This window comes from Copidosoma floridanum, unplaced genomic scaffold (genome assembly GCF_036245765.1).
Source record: "Copidosoma floridanum isolate Cflo_tuat_1 unplaced genomic scaffold, Cflo_Japanese_pri ptg000004l, whole genome shotgun sequence".
Taxonomy (NCBI): Eukaryota; Metazoa; Arthropoda; class Insecta; order Hymenoptera; family Encyrtidae; genus Copidosoma; species Copidosoma floridanum.
Genome location: NW_028321881.1, coordinates 37,285,808 through 37,313,620, shown reverse-complemented (window position 1 = coordinate 37,313,620; position 27,813 = coordinate 37,285,808). Strand labels below are relative to the sequence as shown.

The window sequence follows — 27,813 nt, the reverse complement described above, 5'->3', positions numbered from 1 at the left end:
TGTAAAATTTATCTTAAATTTACTATAATTTTTACTGTACAATTTGCAACGGTACAATTTTCCCTAAAATAGTAGATGTATAGGTAAATACTTAAGCGAAAGAGGACTGATGCATGACGTATCCAGCAATACTTTGATTATCAATACTATTAATGCAAATATCCGTACAGGTTTGGCAAGCCACTATATCTATAGTTAAGAAATAATAGAGTGTTCTTATAGACTTATACAGATAGACCGCGCATCCAATTGGAGATCTTAGTCTATATCTTGGGAGTGAGGAGAGAGCCCGTCCACATTTGTTGTATTTGTAAACTTACACATAGTCAGGTTAACTGTGTTTCGTTTCACAGGTAATTGAGTAATTCAAATATGTGCAAGTAAAAATGTATACTGTCAAACCTGGAGAATATTTTGCCAATGTAGGAATCAGGAATATCGGTTCTTCAAATTATAATGACACGAATATAACTTTACAGTGTTCCATCAGATGAAGGCCGCAGAAAACATCAGTTTTAACTGCTCAACAAACAGCTAGCAAAAACAAGCAAAGTGTGCAGCAGGCATTTTCAAACAACTGATTTGAAATACAATGTGATGAAAAATAAAATTATCAAAACTTTACTCCCTTCATTTGTACCTACTCAATACCATGTCAGTACTGATTCCTGGTGAGTAAAGAGTATACGTTATGTTTTAGAAATAATGTATTAAAGATTTAAATATTTATCATTATGTATTTGCTGCAGTAGTAATGTACAGAATCACACTCAAATTAAGAATGGTATTGTTACTACTGTTACGGACGTCAGCGAGCTTTAGCTCGAAACGTCAATGTCCTCACATGCACGCCAAAAGGCGCAAATTCAGGTAGTCATCAGCACCACGTTACTACAAATCGCTCCCTAACAATACTGTATCAGCTCTAGTAAATTCGAAGCCCCTACTTACATGAAATTCCACAGGGGTCATCACTATTTCCAACACAATGGTAGTGAAAACCTATGTAAAGAAGAGAACAACGCCTAATGGGCAGTTGACCAACAACCTACAGTGTAACTAGACGTAAGCCTTTAATAAAGAATACACGCAAAGGGATATTGTCTCCTTACCTTACTTACCTAAACGGCGGAAAAGAACAATAACAGGGACATTAGGGATATAAGTCTCCTATACTTATATTTGTAACATTGGTGGCAGCAGAAACCGTCATTTGTATAAGTTTGGTGTCTTTGGACGTAGACCGTCCACCTTCAAGCAGATCAGAACGTCAACTCCTGGAGGCAATTTTGGGTGCGGCATCACTTTATTAACAAGGATCACAAGGCAGAGGATGATAACAATTCTAGTTACCTTTGCAAGCATTGCAACTCTGAACAGGTAAGAAGACATCAATATAAGGAATTAATTACTACCTCTTATTGCCCCCCCCCCCATGATTATCCTGGTCACACCTTGTGAACTTAATTACAACCAGCTTATACTAGAAATTATTTTAAAATATTTAACATTTTTTTCATTTAACCGGAAATTAATTATTTGATTTAATTTACCTTTGCGCTTAAAAGAACAATTCTGAAAAATATGTTGAAAAACAAATTTTCAAATTTTCCTCCAAAAGCGAAGATAATTTACATAATAAATCGTCAAAAGCAGGCAAAAATACTATTACTTCTGAAGATTTAATAATGCATAAGCAGATAAAATATGAGAAAAATTTAGAAAAATATGACCCTAGACTTTGTGCGATCATTTTACAAAAGAAAAAAAAATGGTTAAAACTGTTAACACAACCAATCGATATAATGTTCGATAACGATAGTACAAAAGAAATCAGATTTGACCGAGAGATGGGTAAACACCAGCTCATGACGATGGCAGGGGTATCTGGGTCTGGCAAAAATAAAACAAAAGCGTTCAATGGGGATGAGAATCATTATGGTTGACTCCGTACACTATCAGATGCAAGTGAGTCATCTAACACGAGTGGAAGTTCGTGGGGTAGTATAGGCAGTGAACTCAGCTATTTCAGCCGAATAGTAGGCCCTAATCAGCAGTTCCAATCAGAAGTTTCAACGATAAGGAACTCAAAGAGAATTTTGATGAAAGTGATTTTTCACCTAATAACCCAGCAAATACAAGAATTGCGAATAGCGTAACAAATAAATTCATATTGACACCAAAAAAAGCCAAGAGTTCAGTTTCCTACACAGCAATACACACTCAACACACATCAGAAGACCAAGCACTAGCATCACACAAAAATATCTATAAGAAACTACACACACACGAAAATTGGGAGGTCAGGCCCTTGACAACACCACCTAACGCACATAGGACAGAGTGGAAACAAACTATACAAAGCAGCACGTCTTTCGGTGAACAAAAGTATAAACAGATTGGCAGGTCAGTGAGAGAAGGACTCCCCAATGACCTTAAACTTCAAATACCCCCTAAATAACAAAAAATTGAGATGACACCAACAACAGAACATTGCTCGCAAGCCCAAGCATGCGACACTTACTCAAAACGGTATCAGAAAATGGAATGCCGACCCCCAACCTTCTTCAACCTTCACCTTACGACACAACAAAGAGATTGTGCGAACAAGCAAGCCGGACGGCTAGACGAACACTCTCTCGTCACTGGAATATCTTTAATACAACTGATTGGAATGATTCCAACATTCGACAGAAACACAGACAGCCTTGCAAGGTTTTGAAACTGACAGGTGATGCTGCGGGTATTTTTTTACCTCACATGGCGTCCTATTATACGGTTTAGGCGTTTCTAGCAAGCATAACATCTCATTATAGCAGCACCTATAATGTGAAAAGTTTGCAGGCACAAATACGAGCAGTCCCTCAGAAAAAGAGAGAAAATTCTGAAAAATACGGTCAACAAGTGCAAAGTCTATTGATTAAGCTTATGTTGGCTTATGAGGCTGATGTAAACATGCCAGTGGAGGCGAAAAATTACCTGGTACGGATGGCAGGCAATGACGCGGTACAGTATTTCATGATTGGGCTGAGAGAGCCATTAGACACATGAGTAAGGTGCTCTAGGCCCACAGATCTACATGAAGCAGCCGCATCCGCCTGTCAATGCGAAGCAAAAATGCAAATAAGATTCCCACTAGAGAAAGTGATCCAGAGTACCGTAACCTCCATAAAACAACCGTCTACAGACATAAACAACGTAACAATATTGGAACCCAAGCAAAAGCGAATATTATTCCCACAGAATACAGTCAAGATCAAATATGCCACAGGAAGGGAGAATAATATCTCAGGTAATCAGTACCAGAAAAACAATGACCCTCAACAGCATGACAAGGACGGTACTAAGAAGACTAAGGCAACGTGTTATTACTGCAATAAAAAAGGGGATTCCTTCCGGCAATGCAAAAAATTAGCACGAGATCATTGCATGCATCTAAAGAAAACAAGGAAAGAAATCAGTACTAACCTCGGGTACCGATCAGACAATAGACAATGCTGGCAACTTGAAAAAACCCGAAGTAGTTAACATCAACTTGACTCAAACAGGACTCAAATCCCCCCTTATTTGCCCAGAGAGCCATAACTAGATAAATAGAAGGGCCTTGTTCTTCGTGGACACCGGCTAGGACGTCTTGGTTATCAAGGAAAATTGCTTTAAAGCCGGTACACACGTAAATAGAAACGTGATACTGAACATACAAGGGGTAACCAATGGTATAAGCCGCACCCTTGGAAGTATCAATATTATGTTTAATGAACTACCGTGTTTCTTACTCATAGTATCCAAAGATTTTCCTATAGATAGGGATGGTCTAATCGGTTGGGATACCTTTTTATGACACGATGGTACAATAAGTGCTAAGAATCGGTGTGTGTTACTCAGTACGAGGAAATTCCCGATTGTAGCACTGGAGACATTCATGATACCACCTCGCTCCAATCAGGTTATCTATGCCACTATTTCTCGGAAGGATAGTGTGTCTAACGGAGTGGGATTTATGCCCTTGCAGGATTTAGGCAAAGGTTTATTTTTTGGTAACTTTGTGGCAATTGACCATAACGGCGAGGTATTTGCGGAATGCATCAATGCAAACGCACATCCAATCAGTGTCAGTGTATCGCAAGTAGAATTTTTTGAGTGCTAGACTACTCAGGTTTCTGCCAATGAGCCAAGTGTCAACGAGGATGACAACATGTCTATTGATCGAATATTCGAATTTCGGAAGGAACCAGTGAAAGATGCCCCCGTTGGCACAAACAACATACTGTGTGTAAATATTAAAACCCTAAGGACAGTAGATAAAGAAGAGAGAGCAGAAAAAGTTATGAAATTAGTAGATGTGTCAGGGTATAACAACACAGAAGTTGAACATGTACGTGAATTAATTTACGAATTTCCGCAGGTGTTTGGCCTAGAAGGTGAACCATTAGGAACAACGCACATCCTAAAACATCACATAGAGACAACAATGAATACGCCTATACGAGTCAAGAGACATAAATATCCATTGAAATTAATCGATTAAATGAGAGTTGAGATCGGAAAAATGCTAGAAAGCGATATCATTAAACCATCAACGTCGCCATACCCCTCAAACATGTGGATAGTACCAAAACACCCTGGACCAAATAGAGAGATAAAATATTGGATTGTAACAGACTTTAGACAGTTACATGAGATTACAGTAGGAACCTGTTACCGAATGCTGTTTCAGAGCCAAATAATAGGTCAATTAGCAGATGCAAGGTACATCACTGTAATGGACTTAAGTCAAGGTTTCTTCCAGGTTAAAATAGACAAAAGGGATGCACACAAAACGGCGTTCTCAGGGTCAGATGGCCACTATTAATATAAAAGAATGCCGATGGGATACGTGGAAGCAACAGATACGTTTTCAAAAAAAATGAGTCTTGCGTTAGCTGGTTTATAAGGTCATGAATCAGAAGTATACCTTGATGATATAATGATACCTGCAGCAGACTTAAAACAACACAAAGATTTTTGCCGAAAGTTACTTAGAAAACTTAGTGATGCTGGCCTCACTTTAGAGCCTAAGAAATGCCAATTCTTAAAACAAGAGGAGAAGGTACTAGTGCATATAATCGGCAATGGCAAAATCAGAAGAAACCCTGAAAATTTTAAAGCTGTAAAAAATTATCCAGCCCCTAAGAACCTTAAAAAAATTCAGCAATTTCTTGGCTTAATGAATTATTACAGGAGATTCATACCGAACTTTTCAAAAATAGCGAAACTTCTAAGTTCTTTACTCAGAAAGAGATCCAAATTTATTTGGGACCAAAAACAACAAGAATCTTTAGAGACGCTTAAATACATTATGTATAAAGAGCCAGTTTTAGCTGCACCAAATTTAAATAAACCATTCATAGTGACTACAGATGCATCTGATTATGCGATTGGCGCCATTGTTAGCCAAGGCGAAATTGGCAAGGGTCAACCTTGCGAGTACGCTTCTCGCTGCCTGAGAGGGAGTGAACTGAGGTATCCCACTTATGATAAGGAGTTGCTGGCGATTGTATTCGCAAAGGAGTAATTTTGCTCGTACGTATACGGAAGACCATTCACCGCAGTAACAGACCACGAGCCACTGAAACATTTTCATACGACTAAAAAATCCGACCTTAGGTTAAACAGACACAAGGCTGATCTCAAAGGCTGTAACTTCGATATCGTGTGCCGAAAAGGCGTGGAGAACAACACTTCTGAGGCCCTGTCACGCAATTTCGTGGTCAAGGAAGAGGAAATAAATTCTGAACTGCCTCGTCACGAGTTGTACCAACTGGCAGACGTACAAGAGAAACAAGGTCTATGCACTGAGATCAGTTCTCCAGCGAGAATATTTATGACTTAAACGAACGACGACGAAACCAACCGTGGAGAAACCAAAGTTGGAGATTCCGAAAAAGCAAGCTCAGATGATGAGAAAGTGGATTTGGAAATACACGAAAGGCTAAAACAACATTAAACCAGGGATTTAATAAAACAGAAACAAACAAACCAATTTCAAAGCCAGAAGAGCATTTAGTCAAAATAACAAGAGAGCAAATTATCATAAGCCGTCCTCAAGGAAATTACGAACTTTTGCATTCAAGTGACGACCTAGGGACATTTAGCAACGTCCAGGCTGCTAGTATCCCTGACCAGGAAAACAGGAGAAGAGCACATAATAATACAACAAAATCATCTGATAGTAACAACACCACAACGTTAAATATTGACTTAAAGGGAGCGGAAAAGGAGGATTACGAAGAGATAGTGAGAGAGATAAACACGGAAATGTTTAGGGTATAGGATAACTGCCGAGCCGAACGCGAAATTAATAAAGTGGAACAAAATACCAAACACTCCACCAGGCAATTGCCTCTTCCACTCACTTATAATATTGTGCCAACTATCAGAAAGTACTATACAACTTCGGAACAAGCTTAGAAAGTCCCACCATCTGCAAGAATGTTGCCACATGGCAACCCAAAGGAAGCAAAAAAGATATTGGAATCTGAGACTGAAAATGGGGATTCTAATTGCATATTTATATTCGATAAATTGTTTCAACAAAACATTTGCATTCATTTAAGCCTTAATAATAACAAATATACATATTACTACTTTGGCATGAATGACAAAGGCAACCTAATTTACCTACATTTACATAAAGAACATTTTGTACCGCTCATGCAGGGAGAAATCAATTAAAAAAACACAGTCTCGCACATAAAAGATCGCGAGGAAAACGGAAATTACAGCAAACAAATTTCTGAAACTCCTGTTCAATCGCCAGAATCACGGATTACTTACACTCCTAATTCACTCGAATTGAAAACCATCTACGAGGAGAGAGAATTTGTAGCTGTAAGAAATGAAGAACAAGGTTTTTACCTATCTCAACTCTTCGAGAAAACAAAGACAGGTCAAACAGATATACCTATCATCTGGCTCACAATCGAGGACACAACTAATCGATTATACGTACAAGACTACAGAGACAAGATCAACTTCGCAACAAAACTAGTCGACGTAGAGCTAGAGCCAATGGAGGAAAATAGATTCTAACTTCTAGCAAAACAAGAAGAGATTATATTGGAAACACTAAGGACAGCCTAAAACGCAGAAAAAAATCTTGGCAATATGGAAGGGCATAACACAATTTGATCTGAAACCGACTATCAGGAAAGATCTGTTGATGAAGGCAATAATAGGTCGTTAACACTCTTACATAACAGTCAACTCAATAAAGATGAAACTGACGGAGAAAGTGATGATAGCAGTACAGATGATGCATGCAACGAAGTAGGGGGGAATAATCATCAAGATGCCTCTCTAACATGATATATTGCTAAAAGGGCTAGAACACCAAAAGAAAAACCTCCGTAGGCTTCATTGAACACCGAAGAGCCTCATCCTTTTTAAAGGATTCAAAAGGTGAATGAACACCCTTTCAAGTACGCTGAAATCTTACTCGTCCTAACAATCTCGAAGGAAACGCTGGACATAGACATAGTAGAATCTCTCACGCAACGTAGATATTTGCCAGCAGAAGAGAATGAAATTGACGTGAACTCGATTAGTGACATTAAGGTCGACGAACTTCCCGGGTTCATGGTATTCATCATGCACATAAAAGACTACATAGAAGATCGAGTTTCAGTGCTCAATATGAAGAAATGCTTAACCAATCTAAAAAACTTACTGAAGAGAAAAAATACAGACTCCTTTGGTGTCATTAAGGATCTAGACATCCTGGGTAAGACTCAGTGGGATCAATTTTCCGAATTACTCAATGACATATTCAATGCAGAGTTGATACTAATCGCAATGTTTCAATTTAACATTACCATACCATCGATTGAGAAAAGATACCAACTAATGAAAGAGTACCACGAGTCAACAATAGGAGAGCATAGAGGAATCAACAAAACATACAAATGACTTGCGAATGACTTCTATTGGTGAAACGTGAGGCCAGAAGTCAAACAATTTGTAATGAGGTGCGATATGTGTCAGAGGGAAAAACTAGTAAAAATACGACTACCAATGGTGATAACAGATACTCCATCTTACGCTTTTGAAAAAATTTCCATTGACTTTTATGGCCCCCTTGAAGCCACAGAAAAAGGAAACAGGTGGATTTTTTTAAAGTGCAGGATCTACTGTCGAAGTACATAATTCTAGGGGCAGCAACATCAACTAACGCCATAGAAACGACACGAATATTATTAAACCAAGTCTTAGGATTTCTCGGCCCACCTGATGACCTACTTTCAGACAATGGTACCCATTTCAAGAACAAACTACTAACAGAGTTTGCAAAGTTATTCAACATAGCTAAATACTACACCACCGCATACCACCCTCAGTCGAATGGTAGCATAGAAAGAATGCACCATACAGTTACAGAATATCTTAAAGCCCTTTGTGAGACTCACAAAGATTGGGATCAATGGCTCAGCTTATATCAACTTACATACAACACCACAGAACATGAGGATACTGGGTTTACGCCGTTCGAATTAGTGTTCGGCAGAAAAGCCCGCACCCCATCAGGGGTAGCCTTTAGAACGCAATAAAAAAAGGTAACGGAATACGTAAAGAATCTTGCAGATACGCTGCAGGAATCACAAACCAAAGCAGCCTTAAACCTTTTGCAAACCAAGTAAAAGTCTAAGTATTACTATGGCCAAAAAATAAATGCACGTTGTTTTAGAGAGGGAGAAATGGTATTCATGCTCAAAGAACCACAAAGAGGAAAATTCGACAATCAATATGAAGGTCTATTTGAAATAATAAAACTAGATTATGAAAGGCACCACATGATACTAAAAAGGGGCGACACTGTGAAAACAACCTACATTGATGAAATAAAACGATCTGCCTAACAATTATAAGGGACTCTACAATACATTGTAGACCAACCCTTCTTCCTTTTCTCAGCCTTCGGACGTACAAAGAAAGAAGATTTACAATAAAAATAATATATTAAAAGTGATATCGATTCAACAACCCAAAATTGTCTTCTTTTTTTATGGCTCAGACAAAACCATCAGCAGAAAATAAATGGTCCATCAGTGAAATTAAGAACAATCCAGGCCTTATTATAGAGAAAGCAGGTCAGATAGTTCCATCGAGTACAGTATAGAGCATCACATGACTTGTAGATGTATCAACGCTGCAAGAACAAGAAGAAAATCTGCTAACTGCATGAAGAAACATAGCACAATCCAACATTGTTTCTGACCAAGTATGGATGCAACAAATGATGGACGTTCGTAAGAGCATACAACTAGCACTACAGGAAAACAATCGAATTGTAGACATGCTTTACACAGAAGACATTACACTAATGGAACGTGGCAATACACGCAAGCGTAGATCAATTATGCCTTTTATTGGCAAAGGGCTACGATGGCTATTCGGCTCATTAGATGAGGATGACTACAATCATTTGAAAGGCATGCTTAAATCAGCAGAAAATAACACAGCTGATCTAGCCAACTTACTTGCTGAGTAAGCCCAGGTCATTAAAACCACACTAGGTAACCACAAAGACGAAATAAGTAACCTCACCTTACGAATGACAGTAGAAGATAGGCAAATTAATACAATGGTCAGGTACATGGACATGCGGGGAAGACTAGATTTGCTTTCACGGAATGCAGAGCAGTTATATATGAACACTGAAGTACTAGTTGACGCGGTACTCTTCGCACTAAAAGGTAGTAAACATCCTAGATTTATTGATCCACAGATATTTCAACAAGCAGCCGTAGAAGCAGATAGAGCTCATCCAGAATACAGTTTTCCAGTAACAAAAAAAGGATCAGTATCAGAAGTGCTAGAGATATCAAAAGTTACCATATTTTTCAAAAAACCGTACCTTGCTTATCACATAGCAATTCCTTTACTTGATAAACAAGCATTTTCGTTGTATAAAGCAATACCCTTGCCGATCAAACAAAATTTGATGAATAGTACGGATACGTTTGCATACATAAGGCCCAGGAGTCCTTACATAGCCCTTAACAACATTTCTAAAATCTACTCACCTATTTCAACCGAAGCCTTAGGCAAGTTAAAGAAGCTAGTCACTACAATTGTAAGAATACAGAGCGTATACGTGATGTTAAAGAGCATGCGGCTTGCAAAATAAGACTAGCGACTAGTCATGGTGCATCGACTAAGGGCTGCGATATAAGGATGGCAAGACTACAAGAAGCATATTGGCATTGACTAGAAGCTTCTAATAGTTTCGTATTTTCGTTAATCAATAAACAAAACCTATACATTTAATGTCGAAGTGTTGCTGACTATGTCACGACAATATCAGAAACGGGCTTACTCAAACTTTAACCAGGATTTCGCGCACGCACATCCGACGCAAAGATATTAGCATCAGCAAAAATCACTACAGATATTAATATCACAAGTTTTGATGGGGTGAATTTAAATATTTGGTCGATCATAGACAGCAACTTACTGGGGTTTAATACCACTCAACTGATAGAAGAAACATTCGCAGAACAACGGTTAGTGGTAATACAGAAACAAGGTAGTGTCTTTCAAAATGAATTGAAAACAAGAGATTCACTACAAGATATCGATACAAAGACCGGAAGATAGGTGAAAGAAAACTGGCTAAGGAGAGAATTCGGAACATAAGATCATATTTTTTTCTACTTTTCTTTGTGCTTATTATAATTGCAGCCACGGGGGTAGCGTTATGGAAATTGTTATCCCCAGGGGGGGCCCTATTACTAATTTGTATAAGATTATTTACAGGTAAACGAGACATCAGAAACAAAGAAAGGCATGTCATAGAAGCGGCTATCTCTGGAGAAAACAACACAGTTCAAAACGAAGCACATATAACCGAAGAATATGCACCTATAACTGTAGCTGATAGTTTGAGCTCGGGCTCACACCTGCAGGCCATCGCAGTAGAAGGAGGGTGAGGTCTGCGCCTGAAGCTGGTACCTGGCACCGCTCACGATGGGATCCACTGCCAACATTAATCACAGAAGTGAAATACAACCTACGAAAAATTTATGTTCATACACATATACATACGTATTCATGTACATATTTGTATATACGAAAATGTAGTAAGCAAGAGGACACGATACAACCGATTGTAACAAATAATCAAACGTTTGATTTCAGCAAAATTACAGATAGACCAGGATACATCAACTGCTGGCACTCCGATAACATCGATGATGGCCAGGCACTTCTTAAAGGCCACCCCCATCTACAGGTGTACAAAATGATGCCGATAAAGCTCAAGCCATTATGTATATAAGTATGTAACCTATCAGAACTAGGCAAATTCTTTTTGTTGTTGTTGCCTCTAGGAACATTTCCTATACAAAAAGAGTAATCATTAGGCAAAAACATCAACGAACGGGCCTTCAACACAAAAAAAAAATAATTTTTTTTTAATACTTATACAGCAAGTATATTTGTTACCTTTTGATGTTAACCAATCTCCAAATTGATATACTTACTACCTTGGCAAACAGCACAAAACAACAAAAATAGTAACGACACAATAACAACACATCATAAAAAGTAACACATGCATCGAATCAAGGGAAGCAAATAATAATAAGTTAAATTTAAAAAATTAAAAACGTAGTTATAGGTTGTACTATTGTAAAAGTCGGTCTCGAGTACTCGTTTAAATCTAAATTTACTTTTCAAAAAAAAGGCTTAAGCTGAAAATCGGTACATAACATGGGCTTATTAACCATTTATTTATAAAAAATCTATATATCCTGTCACACTGCCCTTGTACCTGGAAATAAAAAGGGGGGGGGGTACGCAGGAAGTGGATTGCGTCGTCTCGTACGTCCTCCGGGTCCCTCGTCTTCTTGGATTCTGCTCCTGAAAAGGGGAGTTCGTACGGGATTTCTCCTATCGTTCTACCGAGAGGAAATAATTTTGGGAAATGCTACCATGTCAAGTGAGGAAATTGTTTATTGCACTCTCCACACGGCTCTACACAACTCCTCGACGGCACTACAGCGATTCCGCCTCGCCGCGCGAACCGCGAGCGCACGTTCGGGGTCCTGAGACCAGGAGGGGCCGCTGCCCTAACGCTCCCAGCCACGTCACGCACGCATACACACGCGCACCCTCACACGTAACCTATCGTCCCTGTCCTTTTCCCCGCCCACTACACACCTGCTCTCTACTATCGCGCCCTTTTCTTCTCGTCCCTTGGCAACCTTTATTACCCTGTCTTTCTCTCTCTCTCTCTCTCTCTCTCTCTCGTCCTTTCTGCACACCTAGAGTGGAAAACGCGCGAACACCCCCAAGATTCGGCACTCCCGAGCATGCACCCACGACTTCCCGTAACCTGGCTCTCTCTCTCTCCCTCTCTCTCTCTCAGTCCTCTGTATACTCTGGGACTTAGTCCCGGAGGTCTACCGGCGCTCGTGAGCCCTAGCACGACGCACAAAAAGAACGGAGGAAAAACACGCTACCTTTCGGCTCTCTGACTCGCGACAACGGCGTATGGCGTCCGGCTGGGCCTCGGGCTGCTGGTGAGACTGTGAAGCTGACGGTGGCGGTCCTACTCCCTCTATCTCGTCCTGTAGCCGCTCTGCTTCTCGTCCTCTCTCTCTCTCTCTCGTCCTGCAGTCGCTCTGCTTCTTGTCCTGGGTCTTCTCCTCGTGGTGATGATCTCCGACGATGGGGACACAGCAGCTTCCTCTTCTCTCTCTCTATCTCTTGATCTGCCACAACTTTCTCTCGCACTTTCTCTCTCTCTCTCTCTCTCTCTCGCTCACAAATCTGGCTAATACGCGCGCGAAGGCTCTCGACTCGAGACTAACTCTCCGTCCCCTTGCAACTACAGCGCGTACCTCTTGACTTTTTCTTTCCTTCTTTCTCTCTCTCATACCCGAGGGCCGCCACCGCGACCCGAACAGTCGTGCGCGCGCTCACGTGTATTTTTCTCGCCGCTGTTGCTACTGTGTCCCGTCGTCGCATCGTCCTCTTCTTCTTCTTCTTTTCCGGGAGCCTAAACAAAAGAAGAATTCCGGGAAGGTAAGTCTTTTCCGGTGATGTCATACGCGTTGCGGCAGCGAGAGCGACATGAGCCGGGAGGCTCAATTTGCCTCGTTACAATCCGTACAAAAAAGGAAATAGCTGGACGCGGTGTGCGAGGTGACGACCATGGCTTCAAAAAAAAAATTTTTTTATTTCCCATTCAGGGCACTGAAAATTTGTTAAATCATACCGTTTTACACCCATCCTAAAACATTTTTTACCAAAACAGATAAAAATTAACACAATAACACATCACATACAAGAAACACAACGAGAAACGCAAAAACTGAAGAGAAGTCGACTGCAGCAAGGTTCTAAAATCACTGACAACAATTATGCACAATTGCACAGCTACTCGCAGCAAACCAAATAGCTAGCGAAGGTGCAGATGAAATACGATACAACAAAATGCGATAAGACGAACATATGCAAGAAGCAAAAAGCAAGATAGCAGAGATGTAACAGAAGTAACTTTAGAAAAAAATAAGTCGAACGCTACTATACCAAACAAATGACTGCTGCAATTTGCTCACATGGAGAGGAAGAAAATGCCTTTGCACTGTCGCTTTTCACCGTAATCTAAATCAAGCAGACAGCGATCAAAAACTCACAAAACTACAGATATTTCACATTACTTTTTCCTTTCATCACCTTCCCACATTCCCTTATTGGTACTGGCAGTGCGCTGTATGGAGCTGAATGTCACAGTCAGCGTAACGTAATCAATCGTGTATACTGTCAAAATACATGCACGACCACATTGCTGCACATCGCTCCTATGAGCACTAGGATAACGCTATCGATCTTAACATAATCTTTTATCAAAAAAAAAAAAAAAAATTAATAAATGGATAAATAAATAAATGAGATAAAAATAACAAAAAAAAAAAGCAAAGCAAAAAAACAACATACACCAAAATAAGTATTTCAGTGTAATAAACAAAATTATGTGTAAGAATGTAACATGGGCAGTGGCCCGTGAGTAAAGTAACTACTTTTCAAAAATACATACATACTTAAAGATTGTGTATCAGAATATAACATAGGCAGTGGCCTATGAATGACGCAACTTTTTCTAAACAAAAATTAGTACTTATCTATTATAAAATTGTGTATCAGAATGTAACATAGGCAATGGCCTATGAATGAAGCAACTTTTTCTACACAAAAATTAAACTTACCTGTTATAAGATTATCATAATATAACACGGGCACTCATGAATACAATAACTTTTCTTCGGCACTGGGAAGTTAGGGGGTCCTCGAGGACGAGAACCTGCGGCCTTTGGACGTGTTACGGACGTCAGCTAGCTTTAGCTCGAAACGTCAATGTCCTCACATGTGCGACGAAAGGTGCAAATTCAGGTGGTCATCAGTACTACGTTACTACAAATCGCTTCTTAATACCCCTATACGATTGCAACAATACTGTATCAGCTCTATTAAACTCGGAACCCCTACTTAAATGAAATTACACAGGGGTCATCACTACTCCCAGCACAATGGTAGTGAAAAGCTATATAAATAAGAGAACAACGCCTAATGAGCAGTTGACCAACAACCTGCAGTGTAACTAGACGTAAGCCTTTAATAAAGAACACATTCAATGGGATATTGTCTCCTTACCTTACTTACCAAATACACGTGACGGGATATTGTCTCCTTACCTTACTAACCTAAACGGCGGAAAAGAACCCTAATAGGGACATTAGGGATATAAGTCTCCTATACTTATATTTGTAACACTACCAATTATGTATTGAGAGACAATGATTCAACTAAATTATCTAATCATTGTACCGTACAAAGCCAGCACATGGAATTATCATCATCGCCAAGGTATTATTTCTACTCATTCAAAACTTGTTAGTTTATAGTATTTCATTATTTACTCGAACCGTATAAATTCTATTGTTGGATCTGATGAATATCCAGTACAGGAAATTCAAAGATGAAACGGAAATTTAAATAGAATAGAATTTAAAGATCAGCAGTACGTTGTCGAGCTGTATACCAAACAGCAAGGACTACCAATCTACTGACACTTTCATGAGTATGCAAGTACCTAACAACGCACGGAAAAGGTGGTTTATCTTAATAAATATTATCATTTTTGTTAATACATTGTAGCTGATCGTATAAGTTTATTAATTTTCTTTGTTTCACAATCGGAGAAGTACCGTTGTCAGAGCGAAAACCATTGAAAAAAATTTGATGTGTAGGATTTCTACGTCGGTAACACTTTACTTCAACTAAAGCTTACGAAGTTGCCCAAAAGTTTTGCAAAGGCTTAAAATAAAAATTAAAAACCAATAGTACTACTATTTAAAAATCAAAAAGTAAGGACAATAACTTTAAGGGTCTCCTTGATAATTTAAAAAAAACTGGACTCATTACAGAAGATAGCTTAGCTGCCTTATAAGTAAGCTTAAGATAATATTTAAGAAATATTTATACATGAAAAGAATTGCTAATTTATAAATGCTACTTTTACACATATTATATTATAATCATGCAAAAATCGATGAGCTTAACTAATTTTTTTACTGATTTTTTTGTTAAATGTATTTATATATTTATGTATTTTTTAAACAAATGTCTTCTACGTAATAAAATATGAAAAGGTAGACTTAAAAATTTATTTAATGACCTACGATTGAGGACCACTCTAAATTCTACGACTGGTATCTTTTCATTTCAAAATTTTGTCATTTTTTGGCACAAAAATTACTTTCACTGTCATATACAATAATATTTTTTAAGGATAACCTCTCAGAGATTTCAGACAGTGACATAAGTAATGAGATTGTTCAAAGAATGATGTGGATTTGTTGTTATACCTCCCAGGGATTTTTTACAGTAGTACAGTCAAGAAGGAAGTAAAAATAAAGGATTTAGGTTGATAGTATCAGAATTATGCTGTATAAGGTGGCTTTGTCATTCTAAAAAATGTTTTGTAACACACTAAGTCTTTTTTGTTTAAAAAAAAATTTTTTATTTACAGAAAAATTCGTCCCCAGCATCGAAAGAAATTGTAAAGAGTATTCTATCTCAAGAAAGATCTGCTTCTTACTCACTAGAGTTAAAAGAATTTGCATGCTCGTTATTATTTTACTTTACAGCAGCATACAGATAAGTAAGAGAATTTTTTATGAAAATCTTTCCCATTTTATAGGGGCTTACAAAAAGAGGAATAGCCTTGAAGAAGCATCCTACGCTTCAGTTTTCATGCTTGTCTGGCTGAATAGGCAGTTTGAAACACCGATCACGTATTACTTTACCAAAGGTCTATCAAAAATTTTGAAAGAGATTATTATATTTCTTAATGATTACGGTATAAGTGAGCGCGCGCAGTTACGTTTAATAGAGCATCCACAAACTTGTCGATGGCCGCTGAGCTTGGTGCAAATGTAAGAAATGCGGATGAAGTTTGCTCCTTTACGCACCCAGCAACTGATGAGCCAATCATTATTATTCCAGTTGCCTGTCACATGTTGAAATTGATCAGAAATTCTGTAACAAAATATACTCTGATTGACTGAAATAATATGATTTTAAGATGCATTAATTTATTTAGAAAAAAATGAAGATGTTAAGGGTGCAAACGCCACCGCGATTTTCGTAAAAATGTTAATGATGCGTTTGACATTCTTAATTTTAAATTTAAACACGGTAAAAGCAAATTCAAAGACAGCATTACTTCAGAGATTGAAAAAATGGAAAAAAAATTGAAGACCTAATAAACTACATGAAATCATTGAAGTGCTTTGACAAATCTAGAGCAATAAGTATTCTACAGTATTGACACGAACGTGGCTTGGTTTAGTCAAGCCAGCACCCGTGTGTTGGCACACCGGCGTACAACTGACGACACAATAGGGTGCATGTAAGAGTGTGATTAATACAGCCGCTCTCGGTGACGGTCGTGGCTAAGCAGTCAGTGTAAAGTTTCGCGAGTCTTTAGTTGGTCGGGTTCGAGCCCCTGCTCTGCCTTTTTGGTGGAGCTATCAACTACAATATTTCAAACACTTTAATCCATTTATTAAATAAATTGGAATTACCTGCTCTCCATCTACATAAGAATCCCTGAAGCTTGTTCCGTAACGGTGTAAAAAAACTGATTCCGAGGGGTTTATAGTAGCTTTGAAAGGTGTTTTAAATCTTACCAAGTATTTAGTTGTGAACCTACGTCAGTACAAGAAAGCGCTGCAATTACCACATCCCTTCTCACTTTTTTTTCCATTTTCTTAAAAGAGAGAGACGGAACCTTGTTAGAAAAAACCCTCTGGCTCTCTCCTCATTTCCAAGATGTTGGCTGCAAGGTACCCGCTTGGATTCGTTCAACACAGCTCAAGGGGTCGTGGGTTCGATTCCCGGTTGGGGCACTAAGATTTTTTCTGATGGTCTTTTCTGGAATCCAATTCACGACAGCGTCTTAGAATTAGGAATTAGTTTTAAGATCTAACCCACAGTTCTCAACCCTAATGTATTTTCAATAATGTAATATTCTGTAGCTACAAAAGCCTTTAAGGACTTGATAAAGCTTTAAAATAAATACACTACGCAAGTAGGTATTTATTGAAAAAAAAAAAAAAATTGGATGCACGGTCTATCTGTGTAAGTTTATAGGTGCGCTACAGCAATTTTTAGGTTAGCCCACACTGCAAAAGACAACTGATCGGCCTTCTTCTTTAACTCACATATCGTGAAACCTATGGCTGCATACTTTTTTAGGGGAAATTTTACCGTTACCGCACAGTAAAAATTATAGTGAGTTTTAGATGCATTTTGCATGTACTAGAAAAATTACTGTGAACTACTGTAAAAAATTATCATCTGCAAATAATGGTATAGAAAAACAAACTTCTTATGCCAACGCTTACGATAGTGTTCTGTCATTACACACGCCGTACTTAACTATAACATTTTTATCCGACCAATGAAACTATCCAATTATGCAAGCATAATTATATAATTACTATAAAATATTTTGTTCAAAGATTTCATAAAAATATTACATAAATTAATGTTTTTTCCAATGTAGGAAAAAATCAACTTGTTGGAGACATGTTATGTCTTGGTGGTGCTGTTTTATTTTCCATTATTGCGGTTCTTCAAGAGTTGGCAGTAAAATCTATTGATATCATAGAGTATCTTGGAATGATCGGATTTTTTGGAACTATACTATGTGGTTCACAGATGTAAGTTTCAAGAAATGTATAATTTAAATACAGCACATATATATATTTTCTAATATTTGTGAATAATGGTTGAAAAGTTAAAGTAAAAAAAATATAGTAAAATTGCTTTTTTTACATTTTTCGAGGTTTTATTTAAAAATTTTGACGCATATCAGCAGTTACATATTTTCATACAATATATCTTTGTAAGATGTATAAGACTTTTTAATTTTTCTGTTATAGCGCAAAATTAATGTTTATCAACATTTGAAATAGTTCTCTTACAATATTAAGACAGTGAGAATTGTTTTTAACAATTAAAAGTTACATACAAGAAATTTAATTTTTGTAGGGTTCTGGAATATTCATTCAATTAAATCTTTTTCCCTTGCACTTAACTGACCAGATTTGAAAAAATCATACTGTGCTAAAAAATATCTTTATGTAAACAATTATTACACATGAAAAGATAATTATTCACAAATTTTTCTTTGCTCAAACTTTCCAGCATTCTTGTTCAGAAAAATTAATGCTTAACAATGTGTAAACTGAAAAAGTGGTCACCAATTTTGCCTCATTTCAGAGCTGTCCTGGAAAAGGTTCAAATAGAAAACTTTCACTATGACAACCTACCAATTATGGCTTCGATAGTCATATACTGTATAACCCAGTTTGTATTTCACTCCTTGGTACCAGTTGTCTTGTACGAGACTGGTGCTACTTCTCTCCAATTAACTTTGTTAACCGCTGATTTCTTTAATATTCTTTTTGGAATACTGATACATCAATATAAAGTAAGTAGGTTTAGTATTATTCAGCAATATCAGTTATGTTTGTGTTTAATTTCAAATTATCATTTGATTAGTTTAAGTACTTATGTTTCATATTGCATATAATAAAACTTTTTTCGTTTTTATTTACATGATTGTACACTATTATGACTGTTTTTTCCAAAAAAACCATTTACTATGTATTGTGTTACAGTTTCATACTTTATATTTCCTCTCATATACCTTGACAATGACCGGAATATACATTTATGCAATTAAAAGAACACCCTTGCCGTCGGGCTCACGAAGGCCAAATTCTGAACCAACAGTTCCAGACTACAGGTAATATACTAAACTTTGTGTAGTTAAACTATCAGTTTAGAATCGAAATTGTAAACAAAGATTTTTGCGTGATATACTGCTTTCACTTAAAGTGGTTTATCAATGAAAACTTTCTCTTTCCTAAGCCAAGCTTGCAGAAAACCAATAAACAGTAAACTTCTTTTTTAAATATCTCAATAAAATTTACACTAACCCCAACTTTTTCAGTACGAAGAGAAAGCTTGTGATCTTAGCTATCAATCTGTCATTTTTATTTTACTGCCATAAGCATTTTTACAGTTATATTAATCTGGTTTTGGTAAAAATCTATTACCATTCTATTGCCAATGAGCCTGTAAGTATAATGTTCCAAGTGCTTTTATGCCCAATAATCCACGCTAAGCAGGTCTGAAATTTTGATTGTAAGTACATTAGAACTTTAATAACAATCTCTTAAAATTTCATCCAGTTCGTGAGACATTTGCATTTATGGGCGAACCACCTTAAAAAGAGTAAGTTTTCAGACCCTAGCAAGATGTCAAAAAGATAAGATGTGATCATCAGTCAACCAAAACTCATTTATTATTTATTACATTTGTTCCTGCCCCTGCCCAGCTTTGCATCGTTTCATGGTCTAGTTTTAGCGTATATTTAAAGACGGCTTTTTTTCGGTAGGCATGTGATTGGCTATTTGCTTTAGGAGAAGCACGTAGGGACATCTTATCGTCTTTACATCATAGTCCCTAAATTAAAAGTAAAACTTATATTGCATAAAATGGAAGTAGACTCATTTGGAACATTTAAAAAAATGTTTTTTTTTTAAGCTTATGAGTAAATGTTATTTTAAATGATATACACTATATTAGAAAATAAAATACAATTTTATGAGTAAAATAATATTAATGCGAGTAATTTGATTTATCAATAATTACCATACAATATAAGTTTGCCTAGGCAACTCATTTTTCAGTTATTACTTATAATTTGGAAGAAAATTGTCGTACACAGCAATGAAAAAAAAGTTCCACCTTGACTAGCTCTTGAACCTGGACCTCTTTCTTGCAGGAAAGGCACTTTACCAATTTTTCTACGAAGGTCTTTAATTTTTATTCCTCTGATTTTGAGTTAGTACTACATTTACGTAATATACAAATCAATAAATAAATCATTAAATCATAACATTATCGTGAATCACTAGGTATGATGGGGCGCTTACTGAGCATCTTAATGATTAACAAAGCATTAGTTGAAAACAGAAGCGCTTATCACCAAATAACATGGGGTACTTACTTGCCACCTAATTAATGTAATTATTGGTCAGTAGCAGTCCACGGTATGTGATAATTGGCGCTTGTGTTATTAATTATTGCTTGATTAACTCAATCATTGGCCAATAAGCACCCCGTGATGTTTAGTTATTGATGATCATGTTATAAACTTATGCTTAAGTAATTGATCTATAAAAACATATACATTAAATTACCACCTTAAAATAGAAGTAAAAAAATTAATTAAAAGGCTTTTATGTGTTTTTAATGAACTTCTCGTTTCACTCTTCAGTATATAATAAACATGAAGATTTATACAGAGGTACATGACCAACCAAGAGCTGGGTGAGGAGCAAATAAAAACTCCAAAATGTCGGTGAATAATCTTGAGCAACAATTCGTTGGGCTTAACATCAACCTTGTCAGGCTCAGTCTGTCTTGTTATACCGATCGACGTCAGCTTAATACACTTTAGTGTACCTCTGTATAAAAAGGCCTTTTCTTTTAGTTTAAAAAGACTCTTTTCTGCCTAAAAATCTGAGAAGGCTCTTTCTTGACTTTTACTCTGAAAAAATTCTTTTTTGCACTGTGATACACTAGCCGGAGATTACGACTAGCGTGTCTGTGTGGTTTTTACCCTAATCTTTTTAGTTATTTATAGCAACACTAAGTATAATATTATATTTAGATTCTACTAGGGAAAGGGACCAGGATTCAGCTGGCAGTGTACAGTGCTGACTGCAGCAGCATGTAGTGCAATATAGCAAGTATCGTGGACTAGCTTTTTATGACCTACGTAATGGCACTAGTCTGCTGCCACTACAATCAGCACGGCGCACTTCCAATTAAAAATAACACTTTGCATCTGGTTGTGAACTGAGTGTTTATTAAAATCCACCTAATTACTGAAATATAAGATTCTAGTGGCACACCACGAGGACGCTCCCTATGATGTGGCTTACTAATCCGTGTGTTGCTATACTTCAATAACTTCCGTAGGGATGCTTCGGGTTGACTCTATTTAAACATTTAGGGATGGGTAGTTATGGGAGGACCACTTTCACTCACTGCTTGCACAGCACTAAGATAACCTGGCGTCACCTACCAGTTCAATATTTCGGCCGGACTAATCGTCTTGTTCCCGGCGATGCTGCGTGCGTCACGGGCAGCGGAGAGCTTGGGCGACCTGGTTAACGTCGTCGAGGTTGTGTGTTGGCACTACCTTGCAATGTTGCGGCTACTTAGTGGCTCGGCAGGCGAGAGTCTAACGTTGCCACGTCGTGCAGCACCAGTACCAGCCTCGCAGCAGGGATGTTAATCTACCTTACATTTTTTAAGACTTTTTTATTCGACGTTGAATAGGCCTATTAATAAGTCGAATAGGTCGATAAACTGGTATCTTATTCGACGTCTAATAAGTCGATGTCGGTGCTTATTCGACGTCTAATTGTGTCCATAACCTTTACACAGGAAGTCGTTGTCGAGCATTGTTAATGCTTGCTCTGCGTTAGAACACATTTTCAACAATTTTTGAAAAAAAGTTATTGACTGCTTGACATTAGTCTAAAATGCCAAAAGTGAGCACTACTGATTGGAAAAATTTTACTAAACTTCGAAATGAAAACAATTATTGTATTGAAGCTGCTATGTGCAATCATTGTAAACAAATCATTCGGAATTTTTGCAATACTAGGCTTCAAAGACACAGGTCCATATTTGTTTTATCCAGTTTATGCACATAAAAATAAACGTAGTTAAAAAATTAAAGATTTTTAATTTTTTTAGAAATCTGTGCAAAGGAGTGAATGAAACATCGCATGTGGGCCATGAAACAGATACGTGTGGTGAAAGTGACATAAGCGACAATGACATGGTATGTTATTTTTAATGCCCATTTTAAATTATCCTTATAAAATCTATCCTCAGCAATTTTTTGGATTTTTCAACAAATTTCTTTTCCCATATAAAACTAATATGTATATAAGTGTGTAACTTATAAACTTTAAATGTTTTGATTATTAAAACACATTATTTTGTATTTAAAAGTGTATTATTGAAAATCTCCTAATTAAGAAAAAACTTTTCAAATACGATTGTATGGTGTGGTTTTATACCTTAGTACTATATGTATTTTAATACCTAGAGATACAGGCATAAAACAGTTTTTATAAAACAATTCTAATACGAAGTAATCTGTTATAATGACAAAATTTTGCCTATAAAACTTTTACCAAGAAATTAGATAGCGACATTCGTGAAAAGTTCTAACGTAACATAACTTTTATACAAAGGCTTACTATTATGTTCGTAGATTTCATAATGAGTATGATTGTGATTTCAAATTCCAAAATGTATTATACAAACTCTTATAAGAAATTATTTCATAGGGTATATATGTTGTCAATCATGCATCGCACATGGTCATTATAGCAATATTAGTTTTATACTGGTTTTTTATTGTGTTCATAAAGGAAAATTTTAGTAATTATTTATCAGATTACAAGGACTTATTATTTTGAAGTCGTAAGTATAAATGTGAGTTGTTAACGTTCGTTATGTGATTAAAATTCAAAGTCATTCTTTAAATTTAATGTATGGTTTTGCATGATTGACGGCTCACCCCATGACTTATCTCAAAATACCACTGGTAAATTTTAATTAGAAACTAAGTACATCCTAAAATTTACGTGATTTTATCTTAAATTATTTTTTTTTGTTCCTAAACAACAACATGGTACGGACCAGGAAAAAATAAACAGCTGAAAAGTTAAAAGTCATCCTTTTTTTTAAGTATACTTAACCATCCCTATAGGGATGGTTCAGCTAGTTTATTACAATTTTTAGAAATAGCAATGTTTCATTTGATTAACTTGAATAGCTTCTCAATAATATAGTACCCCACTTTAGGTGTTATACCATCCGTATAAGCAACATCACAAGTAACCACTATAATTTTATGTACCGCTATTAGAAGAGTGCTTATTAAGGCTCATTTAAGATATTCTTAATCTTAAATCATAATTTGTATTGATTTTTTCGAATACCTTCATTTAATATAAAACAAATAAGAACATATTTGAGTTATTCAAATGTTACTTAAATTCAAAATGTTTTTGTAAATTCAAATGTATTTTAAATTTAAATTACAGATCAGGTAACTTTTCAATAAAAATTGAATTACTGTATGTACATAACTTTAAACTTAAAAGACTTTTTTGACTTTACTTTGCATTTAAAAATTACACTGTTAGACAAGTTTGTATAATCAACTAGCAGTTAAGATATATTTTAAGCTCAAATTTGTTATGTTTTTTTTTCAATTATACCTACATTTATTATGTAAGGCTGCGTATACATGGAGTCCTGAACTTCCAAGACCACCCATAAACCCGTGTAAGTGCGAGTAAGAAGCAACCCTACCTTTGAACATAAGCTGAGATCTCAGCTGAGATCTCACCTGATAATTTTCGAAAAAAGGTCTCACAGAGACTAATTATTTTTTCCTTTTTAATGGTTTCCAGTCCTTTCGTATACACGAGTAGAGAACAAATTTTTACATATTTTTCACTCATTTTACATTAGGCCTTAGAAAATTTTCCAAAAAAATTGTTTAAACAGAATTTTTTTGTTTTTCTGAAGAATAATTATACCTTTTTCGTTACCTTAATATTTACATAGGTTTCAGCTAAAGCTGCTTAACAGATACAAAAACATAAGTTACAGTTCGTGAATTCCATATGGAAGCTGCTGACTGGTCGATTGTTATTAAATAAATAAAATAAATAACACAAACGCCAATCACCATACAACCAGGGGCACTAACTGGTAACTTTATTATTAAATAAATAAATTAAATAACACAAGCGCCAATCCCCACACAACCCAGGGCGCTTACTGGTAACTTTATTATTAAATAAATTAATTAAAGAACACAAGCACCAATCCCCGCACAACCCGGGGCGCTTACTGGCCGCTTTGTTTATTAATTAAATAAATAAAATGACACAAGCGCCAATCACCACACAAACCAGAGCGCTTACTGGTAACTTTGTTATTAAATAAATAAATTAAATAACGCAAGCGCCAATCACCACACAACCCAGGGCGCTTACTGGCCACTTTGTTCATGAATTAAAAAAATAATTAACGCAAGTGCCAATCACCACACAACCAGGGGCACTTACTGGTAGTTTTATTATTAAATAAATAAATTAAAGAACACAATCACCAATCCCCACACAGGCCGCGGCACTTACTGGCCGCTTTGTTTATTAATTAAATAAATAAAATGACACAAGCGCCAATCACCACACAACCCGGGGCACTTACTGGTAACTTTATTGTTAAATAATTAAATTAAATAACACAAGCGCCAATCCCCACACAACCCAGGGCGCTTACTGGCCACTTTGCTTATTAATATGATAATTAAAATAAAAAAAGCACCAATCACCACACAACCCGGGGTGCTTACTGGCCGCTTTGTTTATTAATTAAATAAATAAAATGACACAAGCGCCATTCACCACACAACCCGGGGCACTTACTGGTAACTCTATTATTAAATAAATAAATTAAATAACAAAAGCACTAATCACCACACAACCCGGGGCGCTTACTGGCCGCTTTGTTTATTAATTAAAAAAATTAAATAATACAAGCATCGGTCACCACACAACCCGGAGCACTAACTGGTAACTTTATTATTTAATCAATAAATTAAATAACACAAGCACCAATCCCCACACAACCCGGGGCGCTTACTGGCCCCTTTGTTAATTAATAAGATAAATAAAAAGATACAAGCGCCAATCACCACACAACCCAGCGGCGCTCACTGGCCACTTTGTTTATTAATTAAATAAATTAAATAACACAAGCGCCAATTACCACACAACCAGGAGCGCTTACTGGCCGCTTTGTTCAACAATATAATAAATTCAAAGTTATTAATTAACAAAGCGACTAGTAAGGGCCCCAGGTTGCCTGATAATTGGCCTTTGTGTTATTTTATTTATTTTATTAATAAACAAAGCGACCAGTAAGCGCCCCGGGTTGTGTGGTGATTGGGGCTTTTGTTATTTTATTTATCATATTAATTCACAAAGTGGCCAGTAAGCGCCCCAGGTTGTGTGGTGATCAGTGCTTGTGTTATTTTGTTTTTTTAATTAATAAACAAAGCGGCCAGTAAGCGCCCCGGGTTGTGTGGTGATTGGTGCTTTTGTTATTTTATTTATCATATTAATTAACAAAGCGGCCAGTAAGCACCCCGGGTTGTGTGGTGATCGGTGCTTGTGTTGTTTTATTTTTTTAATTAATAAACAAAGCAGCCAGTAAGCGCCCCGGGTTGTGTGGTGATCGGTGCTTGTGTTATTTTATTTTTTTAATTAATAAACAAAGCGGCCAGTAAGCACCCCGGGTTGTGTGGTGGTCGGTGCTTGTGTTATTTTATTTTTTTAATTAATAAACAAAGCGGCCAGTAAGCGCCCCAGGTTGTGTGGTGATCGGTGCTTGTGTTATTTTATTTTTTTAATTAATAAACAAAGCGGTCAGTAAGCGCTCCGGGTTGTGTGGTGATTGGTGCTTTTGTTATTTTATTTATCATTTTAATTATCAAAGCGGCCAGTAAGCGCTCTGGGTTGTGTGGTGATTGGCACTTGCGTTAATTATTTTTTTAATTAATAAACAAATCGGCCAGTAAGCACCCCGGGTTGTGTGGTGATCGGTGTTTGTGTTATTTTATTTTTTTAATTAATAAACAAAGCGGGCAGTAAGGGCCCCGGGTTGTGTGGTGATTGATGCTTTTGTTATTTTATTTTTTTTTAATTATAAACAAAGCGGCCAGTAAGCGCTTTGGGTTGTGTGGTGATTGGTGCTTTTGTTATTTTATTTATCATTTTAATTATCAAAGCGGCCAGTAAGCGCTCTGGGTTGTGTGGTGATTGGCACTTGCGTTAATGATTTTTTTAATTAATAAACAAATCGGCCAGTAAGCACCCCGGGTTGTGTGGTGATCGGTGCTTGTGTTATTTTATTTTTTTAATTAATAAACAAAGTGACCAGTAAGCGCCCCGGGTTGTGTGGTGATTGGTGCTTTTTTTATTTTATTTTTTTAATTAATAAACAAAGCGGCCAGTAAGCGCCCCGGGTTGTGTGGTGATTGGTGCTTTTGTTATTTTATTTATCATATTTATTATCAAAGTGGCCAGTAAGCGCCCCGGGTTGTGTGGGGATTGGCGCTTGTGTTATTTAATTTATTTATCTAATAATAAAGTTACCAGTAAGTGCCCCTGGTTGTGTGGGGATTGGCGCTTGAGTTATTTAATTTATTTACTTAATAACAAACCGACCAGTAGGCTCACCGGGTTATTGGGTTAAATAGCTTGGGGTTTATTTATTAATTAATTACGTATGATATACTGTCGTGTTATCTGGGTTTTCACGTCTTGCTCCATATAGCCAATTTGAACTTGGCGCTTCTTTGGGTGCCACTGTCGAGAGCACTGGTTCACACAAGTGCAAGCATGTATTTGCACTTATATATGTTGTGTTGATACAGTTGCATTCCATGTATTTATTTTTTACAATCTCGCAGGATACGTGCTCAGTTAAAAATGTATAGCTATAATCATACCTATATAACAGCTATAATAATGTATTAAATTCAGGTATAAATATAGCTATAAATTACAGCTGTAAATTTTTCACAAATTTTGAATAAAAATTTGTTTAAAATCAGATTTTTTTAACACATATCGCTCAGTATTGGTGGTATCATCCGTATGATAACAGTAAAACTGAGGGCTTAAAGTATTTTTAAACAATTTTTAAAAAACTTGAAATTGTGTATAATTTTTGTTTTTTTTGTACTTATTCAAAAATACTTCAGGCCCTCAGTTGTGCTGTTATCATACAGATGATAACATCCTATGTTCAATACGTATATGTTGAAAAAATCTGATTTTAAACTAATTTTTATTCATTCTTTGTGAAAAATTTTCAGCTGTAATTTATAGCTATATTTATAGCTGAATTTTATACATTATTATTAAAGTTTTTTTTATAGGTAGTTATAACTATAATTATAGCTATAAATTATAGGCATATTAATTAATAGCTATAAATTTTTGACTGAGTGATACCACTAAACAAAATTTATTACTGTACACCAACATAATATACACTAAGTCACTGATTGGGTTGGTC

General features: G+C 36.5%; 1 protein-coding gene across 4 annotated transcripts in view; it reads left to right on the top strand.

Annotated features, from left to right (window-relative positions):
- The window catches only part of LOC106643107 (queuine/queuosine transporter SLC35F2), a 351,068-nt gene that overhangs the window by 143,305 nt on the left and 179,950 nt on the right, over window positions 1-27,813 (top strand). For all 4 annotated transcript variants that reach the window (XM_089597405.1, XM_089597410.1, XM_089597401.1 and 1 more), the window contains 3 exons: window positions 18,113-18,269; window positions 18,832-19,042; window positions 19,233-19,360. In XM_089597405.1, coding sequence (XP_089453531.1) covers window positions 18,113-18,269; window positions 18,832-19,042; window positions 19,233-19,360 — 496 coding nt within the window. The remainder of the gene's footprint in view (window positions 1-18,112; window positions 18,270-18,831; window positions 19,043-19,232; window positions 19,361-27,813) is intronic.